This window comes from Phyllostomus discolor, chromosome 8, assembly GCF_004126475.2.
Source record: "Phyllostomus discolor isolate MPI-MPIP mPhyDis1 chromosome 8, mPhyDis1.pri.v3, whole genome shotgun sequence".
NCBI lineage: Eukaryota > Metazoa > Chordata > Mammalia > Chiroptera > Phyllostomidae > Phyllostomus > Phyllostomus discolor.
In genome coordinates this window covers 78398561-78418953 of record NC_040910.2, presented here as the reverse complement: position 1 = coordinate 78418953, position 20393 = coordinate 78398561, and the positions used below count along the sequence as shown (strand labels likewise).

General features: G+C 37.0%; 1 protein-coding gene across 6 annotated transcripts in view; it reads right to left on the bottom strand.

Annotated features, from left to right (window-relative positions):
• The window catches only part of SSH2 (slingshot protein phosphatase 2), a 250487-nt gene that overhangs the window by 29040 nt on the left and 201054 nt on the right, over nt 1-20393 (bottom strand). For 4 of the 6 annotated variants that reach the window (XM_028521743.2, XM_028521742.2, XM_036033305.1 and 1 more), the window contains 5 exons: nt 15110-15178; nt 14307-14372; nt 10875-11069; nt 7592-7685; nt 7334-7462 (listed from right to left, as the gene is read on the bottom strand). In XM_028521743.2, coding sequence (XP_028377544.1) covers nt 7334-7462; nt 7592-7685; nt 10875-11069; nt 14307-14372; nt 15110-15178 — 553 coding nt within the window. The other 2 variants (XM_028521745.2, XM_028521744.2) reach the window with 2 other exon arrangements.

The following is a 20393-nucleotide window of genomic DNA, read 5'->3' as shown; positions in this document are numbered from 1 at the left end:
AATAAATTAAAAATAAATAAATCACACTTTGCATTTAGTTGCATGTCTCTATCTCCTTTAATCTAGAACGGTCCATCTTTACCTTTGTCTTTTTTGCGTTATTGACATTTTTGTAGACTACAGGTCTGTAATCTTGAGAGAACTCCTCACAATCTGGATTTGATTGCTTCCTGATAACTAGATTCAGGTCAAGGATTCTTGGCAAGAATATTACAAGGCTGATGTTATGTACTTCCTACTGCATCAAATCATGAGGCACACAGTGTCAGTTTGTCCCACTGTCTGTCATGCTGACTTTGAATTGTTCATAGTATCTTTGTGTCTGGTACGTCCTTCTACTATATAGGTTTCTTTACAAATAGTCATTTTTAGATATAAGTAATCTTTGAAGCCATGCGAATATTCTGTTTCACAATAATTTTTTACACTATGGTTTTAGCATCAATTGCTAATCTTGCCCAAATCAATTTTTGTATTGGAGGTTAGAAAATGGCGATTTTCTAATTCTATTATTCCCTCTGCATGTTAGCTGGCATTTTTCTGTAAAAGAGAGCTTCATCGAATCAATGTTTCTACCCTTCAGTTGAGCGTTACTATGCCCTCTTGAATTCTTTTTGTATTTACTGTTACAATCTATTATCATCACTTTTTTCTTTGACACTCAAATTGTCCTGAATTTGGTCAGTGGGAATATTTTCAAGCAGGCTTGTTTTGATATGACTCCACTAGCCTTTAGCAATTCCTTACTTTCTGGTACAAAAAAAATTCTTTCAGATTCACTTTGTGAGTGAAGCCCACCATGTTTCCAAGAAGCCTGGGCTTCTTTTAGTGAAGAATGGTACTTTCTAATCAATATCTAGGCAATAAAATTAGATGCCTTCATAACTAGTGGGTATCACTACTTCTAAAGTTTTTCAGTAGACAGATCTGGCAAATATTTCCAAATATATAATAAATTTATACTGGTACCTCTGATTCAAATTTAACACTGCAAGGTGCTTTCTTTCTTGCCCCTCCCCCGATCATTTTATCATCCTACCCCACGGTGAGAACCTTGGTTCCCAACAACTCATTTGCTTTACTTACAAAATAGTTTCAAATATTATTATGCCAACACCACAACCAACAAACCTGTTAAGTTCAAATTTTCTTTGCAGTTCTCTTTTTTAAATTATACCCTACTAAGGGGTACAATCAGAGTATTATGCTTTAAAATGATTTAAATCTATCTTTTTCTGTGAGGTTATCAATTTGATATACATTTGGGTTCATTTGTTTCTGTTTGTATTCAATTTTTCCACTCTTTGTTAAAAAATAATTTTTATTTTTCAATTCCATTCTTTTTGATTTGAGTTTTTATGAATATACAAAACTTTCATATAGTTGGAAACCAAAAGTATATTTAAAAGTAAACTTGGGCCCTGGCTGGGTGGCTCAGTTGGTTGGAGCATCATCCCATACACCAAAAGGCTGTGGGGATCGATTCCAGGTCAGGGTACATACCTAGGTTGTGGATTCCATCCCTGGTTGGAGTGCGTACAAGAGGCAACCGATCAATGTTTCTCTCACACATCGATATTTCTCCCCCCACCCCCCGCTTCCCCTTCCTTATTGTCTCTCTAAAAGCAATAAACATATCCTCGGGTAAGGATTAAAAAACAATAAATAAATTAAAGTAAAGTTGAAGTCCTACTCCTACCTCTATCTCTTCAATCCCCATTGGTAACCATCTTCATTCGTTTCTGGCTTATTCTACCTATGTTCTATTTTGAAGAAAATATATAAGCAAATATACACCTATACTACATCTTATACAAAAATAGTATACTACATATACATTTTTTACTCTTCATTTTCAAATGTATGATATATGGTAAACCCCTCCATATCATAGTTCATAGAGATCTTCCTTATTCTTTCTTACATCTGCATAGTACTTCATTGGGTAGTGATATAATAGTTTATTATACCACTCTCCTGGGAATGATGTTTCATATTTGTGGAAGCAAGATTTCTGGGTCAAGGGCAATTGTTATAGTTTTTTTAGAGACATTGCTAAATTCCCCTCCACAGAGTTTAGAACAATTCTGCATTCCCACTAGCAATGTATGAGTGCCAGTTCTTCTAGAGCCTCGCCAACAAAAATGTGTTTAAAGCTTTTGAATTTTTGCAAATCTTGTAGGTGTGAAATGTTATCTCAGTGTAATTTCAATTTGCATTTCTTTTAAGAGTAAAAGTGAGCAAATTTTCAATATTTCAGGTCCATTTCTATCTTTAAGCTATTTGTTCATGTCATTTGAAAAGACAAACATTTAAAAATGAGAATTTACCTATTTCAGAACTATGCATTCAATAGAATTTAGCATTAGAAGACTTGGTTCAAGTCCCAACTCCCTTTCCTATTGTGGGGAGTTGGACAAACTACTTAACCTGTGTTCACTTTCCTTATCTATAAAATGGAACACTTCTCCCACCCTACTCCTACATATCAAATGGGTACCTGCCTCTCAAATTGCAAGTACAGTTTCTCCCAATTCCTTCTGCTATGTGAGAATACAAAGAGAACTCTGTAACCTGGGCCCTCACTTGAACATGCAGGCACCCCGATGTCAGACTTTCAGCCTCTAGAACTGTGAGAATAAATTTCTGCTATTTATAAGTCAATGAACAAACAAAGAACCCAGTTTCTCTCATATTAAAGTGGAAAAACCCTCTCTTCATTCTGAATCCTGCTCTACACACTGTCCTTTTTCCCTTCCCCCCATATCTAAGACTCACAGAAACATAATCTAATACTTTCTCCAATTCTTCATTTCCTATGTGTTTCAACCCACAGCACTGTGGCTTATGCCTTCCTTCATCACTCTTGTTAATGCTCCTAATGACCTCTTTTAATCGTCTAATTCAAGGGTCACATTTGTATCCTTATTCCATTGGTCTTCTTTCTGTGAGTATCTATTTGATATGGTTCATTAGTCCCTCCTTATGGAAATAGATCACACTCCACAAATATCTAGCTTCATGCCTGGCACAATAAAAAGGATCAACAAATGTTTGTTGAATGATTAAATGAAATAAGTAAATAAAGGACTCTGAAAACTGTCAGTTGTATACAAACACTGTCACAATATTACAAGTGGAATGTATTTTAGCCATTTAACTGTAAAGTCTGAAGAATACTACACTGAAGTTCCAGTAAGTGATTGGCAACTCATCTTTTCTGCAGACTAGGGCTCAGCTGACTTGCTTTAAAAAATATGGATGGTTCTGAAGGTATTACGCTCAACCTTAGAAAACTAGCTCCCACACCAAAGAAAGAGGTCAGAACTACAGAATACTTCAAGGAGACAAAAGCCAAGCAATAAAGGGTTGACTGGCTAAACTGGAGCCAGAGAAATGTTACCACCTAACTTCTTAATTTAGAAATTTAAATCCTCTGAGGAACTCTGTCCAGTTAGATGGAAATAACCCTGATGTGATGGGGAGAGTCCATGGCTTTATCTACTTGTCTAGAGAAAATTCAATCTAATAATCAGAAATGACATATATTGAGAAACAAAATAAATAAAAGCCCTGGCTATTGATTCAGTGAAGCCTATATAAAGTGACTTGGGCTGTGGTTAGGGCTGCTTGGAGTTCAACCTGAAAGAACTGGAGTCACTGTGGTATAATTACTTTTCTGCCCTCAATATAAATGCCATTCACATTAGCCCCCTAGGGTCTTCCACAGACTCAGTCTTTTTCTCTCTGCTTCTCAGGCTTATAATGACTTAATTCCATGGGGGTCTTTACTATGTTCTATGTAATTATGCAAATAATTTTCTAATCTTCCTGAAATGTAAAATGAAATCTTGGGACTACAATATACTTTTAAATAAATTCATCTCCATCTTTTCACTGTGGTTCCCCTACACTGTACCCTGGCCCAAAGACCCAAGTGACTGATTTATTTCCTGATTTATTTTCCTCAGGAAATAGCCCTGTTGAGGCCCAAATGTTCCCAGCAAAACAAAAGAGGAGAGCACATTTATGACAGATAAGAAGTGTATTGGGGTTCTGCTTAAATCAGTACGACTTGACATAATCTCCAAGAATTGCTATCCCTGTCCATATCTTCTTCATCATGTCTAACAGCCTCAACACTGTAAGCCACATTACCATGGCAACCAGGCACAAGATTTCTTTTAATTGTATCTTATACATCTAGCAGAAGGACAAAAATCATGACTATAATGAAAAGTGTCTATTTGATTACTGTCTCACTTATTCACATATCCTCCATTTCTCTGCACCTACTGTAAAAAGTAACCACAAATTTGAGGCTTAATTGTCTTTTAAAAATAAACACTATTCTAAAAGGATGTGTAATGTTAAATCTTAAAAAAGATATCAGCAGTAAAAATTCTGACTACCTTTTTTCATGAGTAAAATTATTGTATGTGCTGCTGAAGCAAGTACCACAAACAAAATTATTGGTTGTGTGTCCAATACTCCTGTGTTTCCCTTGTTTACCTAAGAAAGTTGCCTGCCTTTCTGCAAAGGGTCTCCGTTCACATGTAGCTTTTTCTCAGCCAAATCGGACAGCCTCCAGGAGAGCTGTTGATATTGAGATTTGGTTGGTCAAAGGCTTCCAACTCAGAGAAACAGTACACTCTTAAGGGCGTGGAAAAGCTTTTTCTGGAAATACCCTGGCTTCCAACCAATGAATCCTCTCTTCAGATTTTCTTTAAACTATGCTCTACACTTTTATTCTCCATACCAGCTGGATACTTTGCCAAATAAACATCTCTGTGCAGTGCATCACAGAGCTGAGCATTCTTCCACGGGGAGGGGAGAAATCCTGCTGCCTCCCTTCACACAATCTACTTGCGCTCCAGGCATGGCAGCTACGTACAAGATGAAATGACTTTGCAGAAAATTAACACCACCATTCGCAGCTTGGATAAGACCTCTTTTCCCGTGTCAATTGCTGGGAAAGCAAGCAGAGCAGAGACTCACTGGAGAAGAAAGAAGTTTGGACACAGGACATGCTGGTACAAAGGGAGGAAGCCATCAAGGAAAGAATATAATAAGATGTTTAGACAACCTGTTAATCTACTTATTTCATTGGATGCGAGTTAAATTTCAGGATTCTCTAGTTTTAAAGTTTTTCCCTCTCAAATAAGAAAAATATCCACAGTACAAAGAACATGTTCATTCTCTTGAAAACACAGTTGTAACTGAAGCAGAAAAGATTTTCCTTTTTTCAAAAACAGATATATATTTTAAAAATTAATAAAGACTGAAAGGCAGTATTATATAATAAAAAATAACAGAGCTCATCTCTTTGTGACAATGTTATTCATTGTTAAACTTTTCTCAGTTTCCTACAGTGGACGTGAATTATTTTTGTAATAAGAAATTTATAGTCAATTAGAAGGTGTAATTTGGGAAGAACTGAATTGTTCTTTCCGTTTAAAGTACCATTAAAATTTATTTACATGTCCTTAAAACATACCCTTTGAAGAGATGGGTAAGGAGAAAGTTCTTTAAGGGGTGGTAGCAGAGAAACAGGGAAGTATGACTGACATTAAACAGGGTGACCAGTCAGATACTGACTGTATTTGATATTCACGTCTATATACTTTTAGGTTTTAAAATCCAAGATTCAAGGCCAAGTTAAGTTTACAGCTTTGGTCACTTACAAGCATGAGCTATTCGTGGCTACGGGTATTAGCCCTTCATAAAAATGTCACATGAAGACAGTTGGGGGCAGGGTCCATTTGAATGAATGACTCATACGTTTTCTATAGATAACACAAAAATTCTTTCCGACAACACAAGAGCAAGGAATACCTGAGCCCTTGTGGAAGTATACACAAAAGACAGCAAAGCCAGGTGCTTTACAAATGGAAAGGTCAATGACAGCTTTGCAGAATTATCCATATCCAGAAGTGGCAACATACATTGGTCAAGTTAAAGTAATGGAAAAGAAGCTCCCTTCCAGGCTCACAATTTTTCATGAGTAATTTCACAGCTATATACCACTATGAGTCACTCTATAAGCACGAACACTCCAGAGTGTCACAAGTTAATTGAGGGCACAAACCTTCCATGACACACAGTCTGACTGCTTGGTGAAATAAAACTCTTGAACACTCAGGGTGAGATGACGCAGTTTAGTTTCTGTGTGTGCATTTCTTCTTCTTCTCTCCTATTTCCCAGCTTCTAATCATTTCACAGTACACACATGTCCTCACAAGAGAAACGATGTGAAATTCAAATCCATCAAATTTAGTTCCTTGTTAGCATTTTTGGTCAAAGTGTGCGGTAAATGGAAACAAAAACAAGGATCTGGCATCTTCCCACCCTCCACTCTCCAATTTTAATTGTCCTTGTTAACCCTGTTCCCACTATAATGCACAGATGAAAACTGGAACTTTTAACATTTGGGAGAAATGTGTCTTAGGATTTTAGAAGCTTTCTTAATCCATCTGTCAGAGAGGTCTCCTTGGGCTAATTACAGGTTACTGATTGTTCAAGAACCACGAAGAACAATTTTAAGCTGCCAAATTTTTGGTAATCACAAAAGTATTTGGGGGACTCAAAATGTAGCTACAAGGTTTAAAATGCTTAAAAGTCCAATAGCCTCTCAGCTGTAGGTTGTTCCCACTTGCTCTGTTTGGATGTGTCAGACCTTAAGACACATTTGGCAGATTTGAAAGAGTGACCTAAGCAGGGGAGACCAACCTGTGGCCCAGGATGGCTATGAATGTGGCCCAACACAAAATCATAAGTTTACCTAAAACATTATGAGATATTTTTGTGATGAAAAGTTGAAATATATTTAATGTGTGGCCCAAGACAACTCTTCTTCCAGTGTGGTCCAGAGATGCCAAAAGGTTGGACACCCTTGCAGGATCGTGCTATTTGGATACACTGTAGAAAGCTATTATGGACTGGTCCACTTTTGACTTTGACTATTATGAAGAACAGATGAGATATTTAATAACCCAAAGGGAAGAAAGACCTGATTTGTAGCATCTGCCAATTTCTTTGGTGTAAATTTTCCCACCATAGTCAATTTTATGATATCACTGAATGAGAAACTGGGAACAGATGAGCAGAAGCTCACCATTAAACATTTCTACCATACAATAGACATAAACAAATTTAAGAGCATAGAAAATAGCAAAAGAATTAGAAACTGATGAGGTTTGAATATCTATTAACTTTGTTTTTAGTTAAAGTTACATTTTATTTAAATATAATAAAAATTAACAGCTACACCCCACCCTCCATGAGTTAGGATGGACTAGCTTCAGTACACCACTCAAAGCAGCCCCAAACTTACCAAGAATACGTGCTCAAATATCTGTGTAGGGCTGTCCATCTGACCAAGGATCACTATCATTTCATTGTCTATAAATTCCTTGAATTCTCTCAGGTTACACACCATCTGCATTTCCAACTCAGTTCGAATCTGAAATAAAGATGACATATTATACTCTCTGTAAAGTCCCTCTGTACTTTCAGTCACTCACCATTTCTAGCCCAACCCTTATCCCATTCCTACCTAGCCTTGAAACAACGAGGACTTAAGGTCTCTTACCTCTTTGGATGTGATATTCTCCAAATCCTTCTGCATCATTATCTCTCTTAATTTGGTTTTAATTAGTCTTTCTGTTCGCTCACGTTCAGTTGGTCTAAGAAGAGAGAAATGGTGATTTTTCTTAGGCAGGAATTTAACTGAAGTTAATGAATGTGCCATTTGATTATATTTCCAAGTTGGCAGGATTTGCCTCTATTACCCTTAAATTTATACTCTGGAGGAATGTCCAAAAGAAAACAATGCTTTTTAAAGTTTCTTTTCAGGATGTAGAGAATGTAAACATGTAGAAATTATTACCTGAAGAGGTTGTACATGTATAGAAGTCCTTAAATATATTCATGTATGTAGATCCATGAAGTAGTAAAGACAAATAGGCTATATTGAATGTAATACTTTAATGACAGACCATAATCCATATTTTCCCATCAAGTACCCCTGAGTATCACTTGCTGAGCTGGGTAGGCCAGTGCTGTAGCATAAAATACCACTTAATATCCATTATTCACTCATTGCTATGGTTCGAGAAGATAGGAAAGAGGGAAGAATGATTTCTGCCCTTTTCAAGGAGGCAAATTCTCTTCCAAAATAGGTTTTCAGGATTAACTACCTGGAGTACTTCTATCCAGAATGCTTTCATTTTTGCAAAAGCTCTCACCATATCTTTGTGAAATTGTTATTATTGTTATCCTCATTTTACAGATAAAGGAGTAAACAGCTGAAGAGTTAAATGACATGCCAATGATCACACACACTGGCAGGAGAACCAGAACTCTCAGCCCAGCCTAACACTCTACCTGCAGGATTATGGTGCTTCCTTTTATCTTCTGACTCTTTTAAAAATAAAATTACCCTTGGAACTTTAATAGGAAATCAACCTAGGAAGCTGATTCTCCGATTACTAGACAGGTATAGGTTCAATGTAACTGGATGCTTTTCTCTAAAAGCATTATTTCATATTTTGCAGAATTTGAGTGAGGCTGACAGAGAGCACTTCTGTCTCATCTTACCCCTCCTACCTACTCAAGAAAGGTATCTGCTCTGTACCTCCTTATTTGGAGATGGACATGGACTAAGCCTTCAGGCATTCTGCCTGCCCTTGCTGCCTACAGCCTTATCACTGGCTGCAAAAATAGCTTCAGTAATCTCCAAAGATGGGTGTTCTGACCCCACAACCTTGGGGCTCCCTACCACTCTGGCTTTTAGTTTCTCATGAACTCTGCAGAATACAGCTAATACCTGTGCCATTTCCTTGTCAATCAGCCAAGGCCTCCCTGTCTTGACTAGAATTAAAATTCTTAATCATGCTCCCCACCATTTTTCCTAGATATAGATAATGGTAGAAAGTATACACTTCAGTCTTCTGTTAAAGAGAAATGTTGATATAAAAATATTTTAGCACATGTATGCATGGTTTAGATTCCCTAGTTTAGCAATCTTTATCCAAATTCTTCACACTTGTTTGAGGCAGAGTAGTTTGGGAGCAGACACATCTAGGTTTTAATCCCAGTCCTACTACTTACTAGTGATGTGAACTTGAACAAATTCCTCCCTTTCTCTGAGCCTCTTCCCTTTCATATAAAATAAGCACAGTAATAACACCTGCCTCATGAGGTTCTCCTGAGGATTAAATGAGATATGCTGTATGAAGTGCATGGCATAGCATTAGACATAAACCAGAGGCACCACATATATGTTCCCTTGTTCCCCTTCCTTGGATTTTAAAACATAAACTTTATTCATAGTAGAGCATTTAAGTCCATTTTGGCACACATTCTCTCTGTGTTCTCAGCATTCTTTTTAAGGTTTTTCTAGTCAACTTAGGAAGGAAATAGGAATGGAAAAAGCATTACAACACAAACACATTTTCTCCCTCAATCTCACTGAAGAAAAATTTGGGAAATACATAAAAACAAAAGAGACTAAAAATTCTTATCAGAGACAATCATTATCAATACGGTAACTGAGGGCTCAAAGTCTTTTCCTATGAACAGATAAAAATTTGTTTATTAAGTTATCTTAAAACTGGGATTATGGTGTACATACTAAGAACTAACATTTAATGAGTCTCTGCCATGTGCCAGGGACTACATTTTACATTATTTCTTTTGTAAAAAGAAATACAGAGAAATTATGGTCGATTTTCTTTTCTTTTTTTTGTACTATAATTTCCAAATTTTCTCTAATAAAATCATGAAAAATAAGACATGTTTTCTCTCTCTTATGTAAGTCTGGTTCAGGATGTCCATTTTTGAGTCAGATGTGACATCCATTCCTCTGATACCTACCAATCAGCTGTGAAGCAGGAAATCAGTAACATTTCCCAAGACTCTGAAAGCCAAACTAACCCTTACATTTTTTGTTATTGTGGGATCTTGAAAAGACTAAGACTAATGAAGAAGAGGTCCTAGTGTCAGTAATACCCTATGCAAAAAAACTTCCATTGATTGTCTGTTCTGTTCATACAATTCTTGGAAATTCCACCTTACCTAGTCAAAAATCACTTATTAATTGTCTAAATTAAGCATTTAAGCATTTTAAAATTAAGCATTTAAAAAATCATGAACTACTTTGGTATCACATTAGGAGAAGATTTGTAAGGTCAGATAGTATAAGTAGCTACTCTTTTTTCCCAGCTACAGAAGAGCTTGGAATTGCAGAAAGATCAATTCAGAGCAAAATAAACATCCTGATTAATTTTCAAAGCAGGAACTAAGTGTGAAAAAATTTCTAAAATTGTCGCATAAGTTTCAACACACAGACCTAAAAAAGAAATAAATATGAGCTCCACCTTATGCCTTTATTTAACTCATAGCACACAAGGGAGATTTGATAAAATCTTACTGAGCCAGACTTAACAAGGTAAAGGTGGGCTGAGTAAGACAGGTGAAATTATAAAATTAAAAGAAATTCTGAACAGAAATTAGTTTAGAATTAGAGTAACAACCTAGGCATTCTTTTTAAACTGACTAGAAACATCTTTTTAAAAGGTTCTCTTTGTCACTAATTTGCTTACCAAATGTTTCTTTCACGGATAATGCAAAGGCAGATTTCAGCTATTGCAATTCTTATCTACGGAGACTGCACTGTGCCCAGGAGTGAAACTCCTAAGGCCTCTGCAGACAACAGAAAGAACAGGGTTCTTCATATGGGAGTTGTGTAGTATAGACAATGACTAATATTGCTGGCTATTCCCCAACAGCAGAGATTAAGGAGGAACATGTTGCTTATGATATCCTAGGACACAACAGAGAGGACTTCCATGATCCTCAGCAAACTGACTTACATGTCAGTGAAGAGAGCTGGAGAGTCGGGCCGGTGGGACTGAACATCTTGCATGGCATTCCATTCATTGACTGATGACTGATCTGAGTTGATATGGCTCTCATAATAACTCACCCAGGTGAGAAACAGGCTGCCTGGGTAGTAGTTATGCATTCTGGCCACTTCACAAGCCTTGTGTAAACTCTGTAGTGCAGACCTGAAAGATATGCAGGGAAATGAGCACTGTAGAATTATGGGGCACCAAAAGGCCAGTAATTCACATGACCCCAAACTGTTTCAATTTTTAAATCCTATAGAATTTGGCCTCTGGAGAATCTACTCCCTGGAATTCAAGATTCTCTGATTCTGATTTTAGTATACTATTTATTCAAAGCAATCAAATAGACATATGAAAGATATGAGGCATTATTCAGGTGGGGGTAGAGGAGAATAGGAACTGACAACCCAACAGTGAAAAGTAGGTCCAAGTACCTATTGAACTCACGGCTCCACAATAGGAAGAACGCTGTGGCTATGCTGTATCACCAAAGAGCTACAGATCGCAACCATTTACTATATAAAGATTTGTTTCCCTTGGCACAGAATCATGTTACAGCATACATTTCCTATGATTCTGGGAGGCTCCACAAAGATCACATAGACAGATGTCCCTAAGCCTTGAGGACATGTCCTTTAATGTCCAGGAAGTACTGCTCTAATGATATTTAAAATTCTTGGTGTCTTAGTCTCCCAGTTTCTTTAAACCATTTATTCATACACTTGAGCCACCTTCTAAGAACAGCTCTGGTTATTCTTATACTAATTAAATCTCTGACTCTCAATTCAGGAACCCAAGAAGAGTAAACAAAACTGAAAAGTACCTTTTGGTTATATACTTGGGAAAAGCTAAAGACAGAAATGCTAGAAAGTTAGTTACATGACAGCAGGGATCTAAAGTCCCTCCTCAGAGAAAAGAACAGTATGAGAGAATTTTATGGCCAATCCATTTACATCTTTTTCTTAAGAATGCTTTTTAATTTATTTTTTCTCTCATAACAAAAGTGATCCATGCTCACTTTAGAAAATTTAGGGACCTGTGGTAAAAGGCAGAAATTTATAGCTAATTAAGACATTTCATTTAACAAGTACTAACTGTGTTCCAACTATGAACTAGGCATTCTTTTAGGCAATGTAATCCAGCTGCCCAGAAATATCCGGTGGTAAGGTTTTGGTATAGATCTTTACAGTCTTTGTCTATGCATAGATCTATAATAAAGATATGACCATATTCTGGACACTATTCTAACATATACTTTTCTTTTTATACTTCGTCGTCAACATCTTTCCATGTCAATAAATATCCTTAACTAGATAATTTTTTATGGTTATATACTTAGTAACATGAATATATCATAATTTAATTTCTATTTTCAGACATTTAAATTGTTTTCTATTTTTCACTATTATTGGAACACTGACATTCTTATAGTTAAAATTTTTTGCACACACCCATGACTATTATCTTAGGATAAATTCTTAGAAACAGAATTACTAGGTCAAAGGGCACAGGAAATGATAAGGCATATTGGCAAATCATTCTCGAAAAAGGTTGTGGTAGTTTATTCTCCCATCAACAGTATGTAACAATGTCTGTTCCATAAGTCCCTGTCAACCCCATATAATGTAAATTAAAAAATAATATCATTATCAATTTGACATGGAAAAACCACACCAGTCCATTTCTATCAGGGAAACAGAATTTTCCTTAAAAATATTTTCTACTATTTAAAGTAAGTCAGATTCTCAGGGAATTAAGTCAAATTCAGAGAATTCTCAGTGAATTTCATTTTATTACATAGAATCAAAGGTAAGGGCCAGCTTAGTGCAATGTATAGGATATTCAATGTATGTTTTCTTTATCGGGGAAACACATTTCAAAAGCATATGCCACACACCCTAAAATACACTGAAGGCTTAGCCACCTCAGATACTTCAGCTGCCTGACAGCAGTGGGAGGCTGCAGTAAGTATCCTCTTGTGAAGGAAACACCTAGTTAAATGCTCCTTTGGTCTGTACATCTGTGACTTTCAGTTCACTTCTCTCCATGTGGTACACCAAAGAAAGTTTATTCTGCAATTAGCTAACAGAGCTAGGACTAGTCAGTCTACTTTAGAACATCCAAGCCTGAACTAAGGTTATTACTGAATCTTCACTGTTTTAAGAATTTAGACTGGTTTATATACTTCTCCCTAAAATATAACTGAAAACACTGTCACTTATGGGACCTATGCTGTTTGGTTTTACTTGGTACCTGGGGACAGACAGGTCAGTTGCCTTTAACTGAGCCTTAGTCAAAGGCAGTCATAAGTTTTCTATGAGATATTTATCTATGAAATATGCCCTAAATCTAAAAATTTGGTCTAAACACATGAACTGAAACTCTATCTCAATTAGTACATGAAATGTTAAGACTGTTAATTGTTCAGTTGACTCTGTTTTAGAACCCCACCCACTTCATGCCTCTCAATCCTGTTATTCAGGGGTAAATTATCTCCCTGGAGTCTTTTTCAGGCTCCTTTATTTCTTGTTTGGCTTGCATTCTCTCCATTGTGTTCCCCATGGGGACTTCTACTACAAAACAGGCAACTGAATGAGGAAATAAAACTCAAATCCCTGATCAGGGGACAGACATCATTCCCTGGTTATATTACATAATTTTTCTAGATAATCTAGAAAAAGAGAGTAAGAGTCTATTTTGTTTAAATATAAGAGATAGTTGAAGACCAGTTATGTAACTTTTCTAAAACCTGTTTTCTCATCCATAACAAGGAGCAAATAATACCTCTTGGGGAGTTAGTATAATGATTAGATATAATTCATGTAAATAAAGCACTAGGCACAATGCCTGACACACAGAATAAGTAACCCAAAAGTGTCAATACACCAGCTGATGGTTATTAACAACTACAATGTTTTTTTCTAGGCTTTATTTGCACTATGCAAACTATCTGGGAAACAGTTGCCAGCAATTTAAATGGAAGAATCTATCTATAAGGTAACTTCATCAAAGCCATCCCTGATTATCTTAAGTTGAAAGCTAATGCATAGTAGTAGTGTGATGTTTAGATTTGCCTCTAGACGGCTACTTAGTCAGTGTGTCCCTATAAAATTCACTTCCAACTGGCTATCTAATCTGTTATGTATCTTCCAGTGTAAGCCCACCTCTGAATTTTACTTGTTCACCAATGCTCAAAGCCTTCTACTGTGATAATTTGAAAATTAAACTACTAAGTTATATTTAACTATTACAGCCAAACAGATCACACATAATCTATACACACAGATCATCAGCATTTTTGTAGAGAATTGTACTATTTAAAATACTACTTCTCACAAAATATTGCTCCAATAACATATTTTAAAACTTTCATAGAGATATTAAAAGTCCTCTTACCACATTGCCTGCACAGATACAGGTTTGAATATGTGAACTCTGTTGTCCGTTGATACGCTGAACCCACTAAGGAAAAAAGGATTAAGACAAAAACACACAAATGAGAGTGGGTTATTTCAGTTGTGAGTTTTCAAGGTTGTTTCCCAGGCTACTAACTACTGGTTCAGTAGAAGGCATCAACAAATTGTCTGATTTTATCTACTAAGCAGAATGAATGGACTCCCACAATGAAGTTAGGGAATCATAATACATCCAGTTCCCCAGGTGTAGCTATGGACAAGCTGTTCTGCTGTATATTTCTATTTGGAAGTCTTGTGGGTTCATAGCAAACCTGACCCTGGTTTTATAAACTGGAGCAAACATCTTGGTCTCTTTGGGACACATTCTAAAAACACCAAGGGTGGGGGTGGAGGGTCACTAGAAGAAACTGGCACAGAAAAGGGGTTATACTGTCGGCTGACAGCTGGCAGAGGCAGCGAGAGGTTATATGAAACAGAACATATCATCCTCTGGGAAAGCATTGCAACAGTCCCACATGCTCAGTTTAAAGAGTGAGCCAACAAACTAGTTCCTCTTTGTTTGGATTCTTACCATAGTCGGCCTAGAAGAACAGAAGTGAGAGGCCTTGGCAAGTTGCATGTTCACTCCACTTTACAAAACAGAGTTTAAAAGAACTCATTGAGCTGCTGACATGACAATTCAGTTGGGCTCAGTGGGCCTCCCATTCACCTGAATGAATGAGCACTAAGATAGAACCCTACCCCTTGGCTTTCTGTAGGAAGATAAAAAGGGAAACCTCTTACCCATCACCATCCAAATGAATTAGCGTGTCACTCCAGAGAGGCAGGACTAAGCCCATGGTACACGTGCTACTGCAAGACAAGAAATAGTCCCTAAGTTCCTTTCTGTCATTCTAGGCAGCAGTTCTGTTTATTAACTCTTCCAACACAAAGGATAAGTCTCTAAGCTGATTCTAATATAAGTGTTAAAGTGGAGAAATTTCTATTATATTACTATTAATCCAGTGTATGTGCTCAGAAGCTGTTTTAAACAGGTGGTTAGTTAAGTCCTTAAATATTTAAGGACCTAGCTCCCCATATTGCTGTCTTGCAAATGGCCACTGTCTAAAAAATCCAGGTGATTTGTTGACTTGAAATTGGCAGGTCTCAGCCCAAAGTCATAGTAACCAACTCCAAGAATTTTTTTTATGTATTAAAAATAGACAGTATTTTCACATAGTTCAAAAATCAAAATACTATAAAAAAGTATACATTGAGAATCAAGAATTATTTCTAATGCCAAAAACCATTGTTTGTTGCTTAAGATCTCTGACCATGTGATTTGCTCAATTCCAATTCTGAGGTTTACATAGACTTACTGAACCCCAGAGTACACTCAATAGTTTAAATGGGAAAAGGAATGAAAATATGAACATAGTAATCAATAATGGCTTGTGATCACATTAAGAGAGACAAGAGACACAACTTAAATACAACAGTGCTTGGTGACTGTGCACTGAACTAGCACTGCTGAAGTGGAGAGTGAGTAGGAATGTCAACAACCAACAAAAGGGTAGCCCTACTATGGTGTATTAAAATATTATTTAAATCACACAAGGAGGAAACTAAATTATTGGAACAGGCAGAAATAGGAAGCTATGGACTCCCAGTTGTATGCTGTGTCACATTGCTTCTCTGGACAGCTGTAACCTACCGCACACCTCCACTACTTTTTCTCCTTAAGACCGCCTTACACCATTTCCCCCTCTATCCAGTCTCCCAAAGGCTCCTATACCCTCTCCCTGCCAATGTATCTAGAAGAGAAGCATGGTATAGTAGAAAGAACCTTGGATGCGGGAAGTGGAACAGCAAAGTACAGTTAAGAACATAGGCTCTGGAGCCCAATGGGTTCTGGAACCTGAGGTCTTGCACTAAATGTATCAATAATCTTAGGCAACTTATTTAATTGCTTTGTGCACCAGATTCATCATCTATATTGGGTTGTTTTACACACTAAACTAGATAACACATTAAAAATGTGTCAAAACTACTACTTATGGAGCAGTTATGCTATGCCAAAAAATCTGGATTTGTTCTCCTTCAGTACTTCAATTCCTTCTGACAAGTTTTTTAACCTCTCTCAGCCTTAATTTCTTCATTTTAATATGTAGGTAACAAAAACTACCCTCAGAAAATTATCATGAAAATCTAAAATATTTAAAGTGAAACAGTATGTATTAATGTACTGATACATAAAACAAATGTTGACTATGAATCTATACTGGGTGCTCTAATATAACTGAAAGTGATTTTGCAGGGAGGGAAATACTATGAGAATGTATTAAAAACAACATGAGGAATACCAAGCTTTAACTTTTGGAGTCATTACAGGGCTAATGAAGGCCATATACTACTTGAGCTGTGTCTAATGATTTCCATTGCACTTGCGGGCCTGTTACTCAACACTCCACCAGTTTTTCCAGAGTTCAGATGATTCAAATCAAGACCGAAACAGCTTATCCACATTGGAACCCTAGGCCTGAACTCCAGATGCATGTTTCTCATGCCAGAATTTGGAAGGGAGGAAGACAGCTCCACCACTATTTTTGTTGAGTAGAGGAGTGCAAGGAAAATTTGTTTTGAAAATGAAATCGCTTCCTAAGGTGGAGTGCAATTAGTTTTAGTTTTTTGTTTTATTTTGGCTAAGTGTTTAGCCAGGTTCCTAGCAACAACTGCAATTTGGGTATAAATATGGAAGGGTTGATAACCTACTGATAAATCTAGAAATTAAGCAACTACAGAAGAAGATACAGAAGGTGAACTTGTGACCAGACACCAGTTAAATTTTGAACAGATGACACTGACATGCAGAAACCACACAACACATTTTCAGTTTGTATTTAGGTTGGAATGCTTTTTTTACAGTAAGAAATAGCTTTTTTATACAACAGGTAAGGGAGGCACACCAATATTTTTATCCAGTTTACTTTGCATCTTAGCACATTTTCCCCATTATAATTACTTATTTTATTACTCACCCATTCAGTATTTATTGAGTGACTACATGTACCAAACATTTCAAGGTTTTGGGGTTACAAAGAAAAATAAAAAAAACAACACCATAAAGCCTTATTATTTTATAACTTGAAATACGTCCAATGAAATTTGGAAACCAAGGTTATGCTCTGTATTAAAAACTGTATTATTTGCCCTGGCTGGCGTAGCTCAGTGGATTGAGCGCGGGCTGGGAACCAAAGTGTCCCAGGTTCGATTCCCAGCCAGGGCACATGCCTGGGTTGCTGGCCATAACCCCCAGCAACCGCACATTGATGTTTCTCTCTCTCTCTCTCTGTCTCCCTCCCTTCCCTCTCTAAAAATAAGTAAGTACAATATTAAAAAAAACTGTATTATTTAAAATACACACAACTCAAAGAACTTGTAAATAGGTTAGATGAACTGCTATAACATATCTTGGAAACTACGTGGGAAGAGTATGTCATAAGCAATGTGTTCTACTTTGGTTTAATACTGCTCTGAAACATTAACTTTTTCTATTGTCCAATACAAAATGATACAAATTCCTTCAACATCAACTGAGATAAAAATGATACTGGATTACCTGAGCACCATTTTCTCTCAAGTTAGGCAGCATTTCTCTTACTGTCCAAGAAGCTCATTCAAACAGGATATATGGGAATATTTTTTTAAAGTATATTTTATTGATTATGCTATTACAGTTGTTCCATTTTTTTCTTCCCTTCATTCCCCTCTGCCCTGCACTCTTCTCCCATCAGCATTCCCCCCCACCTCTTAGTTCATGTCCATGGATCATACATATAAGTTCTTTGGCTTCTCCATTTCCCATACTATTCTTAACTCCCCCTGTCTATTTTGTACCTACCAATTATGCCTCTTATTCCCTGTACCTTTTCTCCCATTCTCCCTGCTTTCCCTTCCCACTGATAACCCTCCATATGATCTCCAGTTCTGTGATTCTGTTCCTGTTCTAATTTTTTCTTAGTTTGTTTTTGGCTTTTTTTTTTGTCCAGTTGTTGATAATTGTGAGTCTGTTCATTTTACTGTTCAAAGTTTTGACCTTCTTCTTTTTCTCAGATAAGACCCTTTAACATTTCATATACTAAGGGCTTGGTGATGATGAACTCCTTTAACTTGACCTTATCTGAGAAGCATTTTATCTGCCCTTCCATTCTAAATGAACACTTTGCTGGATAAAGTAATCTTGGATGTAGGTACTTGCTTTTCATGACTTGGAATACTTCTTTCCAGCCCTTTTGTGCCAGAAACATCTCTTTTGTGAAACCAGCTGATAGTCTTATGGGAACTCCTTTGTAGGTAACTGTCTCCTTTTCTCTTGATGCTTTTAAGATTCTCTCCTTGTCTTTAATCTTGGGTAATGTAATTATGATGTGCCTTAGTGTGTTCCTCCTTGGGTCCAATTTCTTTGGGACTCTCTGAGCTTCCTGGACTTCCTGGAAGTCTATATCCTTCTCCAGACTGGGGAAGTTCTTCATTATTTCTTCAAATAAGTTTTCCATTTCTTGCCCTTCCCCTTCTGGCACCCTTATGATTCGGATGTTGGAATGTTTGAAGTTGTCTTGGAAGTTCCTAAGCCTCTCCTCATTTTTTAAAATTCTTTTCCCTTCATTCTGTTCTGGTTGAATGTTTATTTCTTCCTTATGGTCAAAATCATTGAGTCCCAGTTTCCTTCCCTTCACTGTTGGTTCCCTGTATTCTCTATTTCACTTTGCATAGCCTTCATTTCTTCCTCTATTTTACCATCATACTCAGCCATTTCTGTGAGCATACAGATTACCAGTGTTTTGAATTGTGCCATTGCCTCAACACCCACAGGATTTTACAGCCAGAGGTTTTGAGGTTTTCTTTTCCCATGCTGGAACCCTGGGTTTCCTGGTCTATCTTGCTCCTCAGTTGTTCCTCCTTGTTTATGCACATACAAATGTGGGACTGCCATCCACCACCTTGTCATGCATTCTCTCTGCTGATCTCGACCCCTCCTACTGGTCTGGATGAATGTTTCTTCTTTCTTCTTTAACTCCTTGATTGTCAGACTTCCATACAACTTGATTTTCTGGCAGTTCTGGTTGTTTTTTGTTTTTAAATTTGTTATTCTTCTTTTGGTTGGGCGAGGAGGCAAAGTATATCTACCCATTCCTACATTTTGATATATGGGAATTCATAATATCAAGTTTACCAAACAGAATGAAAACCAATTTTTATAGCTTTTCATATCACATTTTGTCTCCCATAAACTAAAACTTTTTCTAAAAAATATTTATTTTTTTAGAGTGGGGAAGGGAAGAACAGAGAGAAACATCAGTGTGTGATTGCCTCTTGAGTGGCCCCCAATGGGGACCTGGCCTGCAACCCAGGCATGTGCCCTGACTGGGAATCGAACCTGCAACCCTTGAGTTCACAGCCCATGCTCAATCCACTGAGCTACGCCAGCCAGGGTTAAACTAAAGCTTTTTTTGCTAGGTATGATTCAGGTAGGACTATTACTAAAGATAGGTGCAGTTCACTGAAGATAAATACTGGGTATCCACATTAATAAGCAGTCTTTATGATTTCTGGGAATGTTTAAGACAAATTAAGAGAGATAAGATTAGACATCTGATTGCTCACTCTCTCTGTCAGAAGAATCTGAAGTTGTTGCCTTCTCTGTTTAGGGAAAGACTCAAGTGAAGTTTCCAAGCTGCCCCAGTTCCTTTTTTATGGGGGTTCCAAAGAAGGAATTGGGACGAATGAAGCAAATGAAATAAGATCTAGAGCAGTGCTGTCCAGCTGAACTTTCTGCAATGATGGTAATGTTCTATAAGCATAATGTCTAGTATGGTAGCCACATACTAGACATTATGTGTCTAGTACCCCACATATAGCTGGGGTACTTGAAATGTGGCTAGTTGTAACTAAAGACTGAAATTTTAATTTTATTTAATATTAATGTATTTAAATAGTCACATATAGTTTAGTGGCTGCTGTACCAGACAGTACAGACCTAGAGATATCACAGGTCTTAAAATACTAATGAATGTAAGCAAGGTAGGTG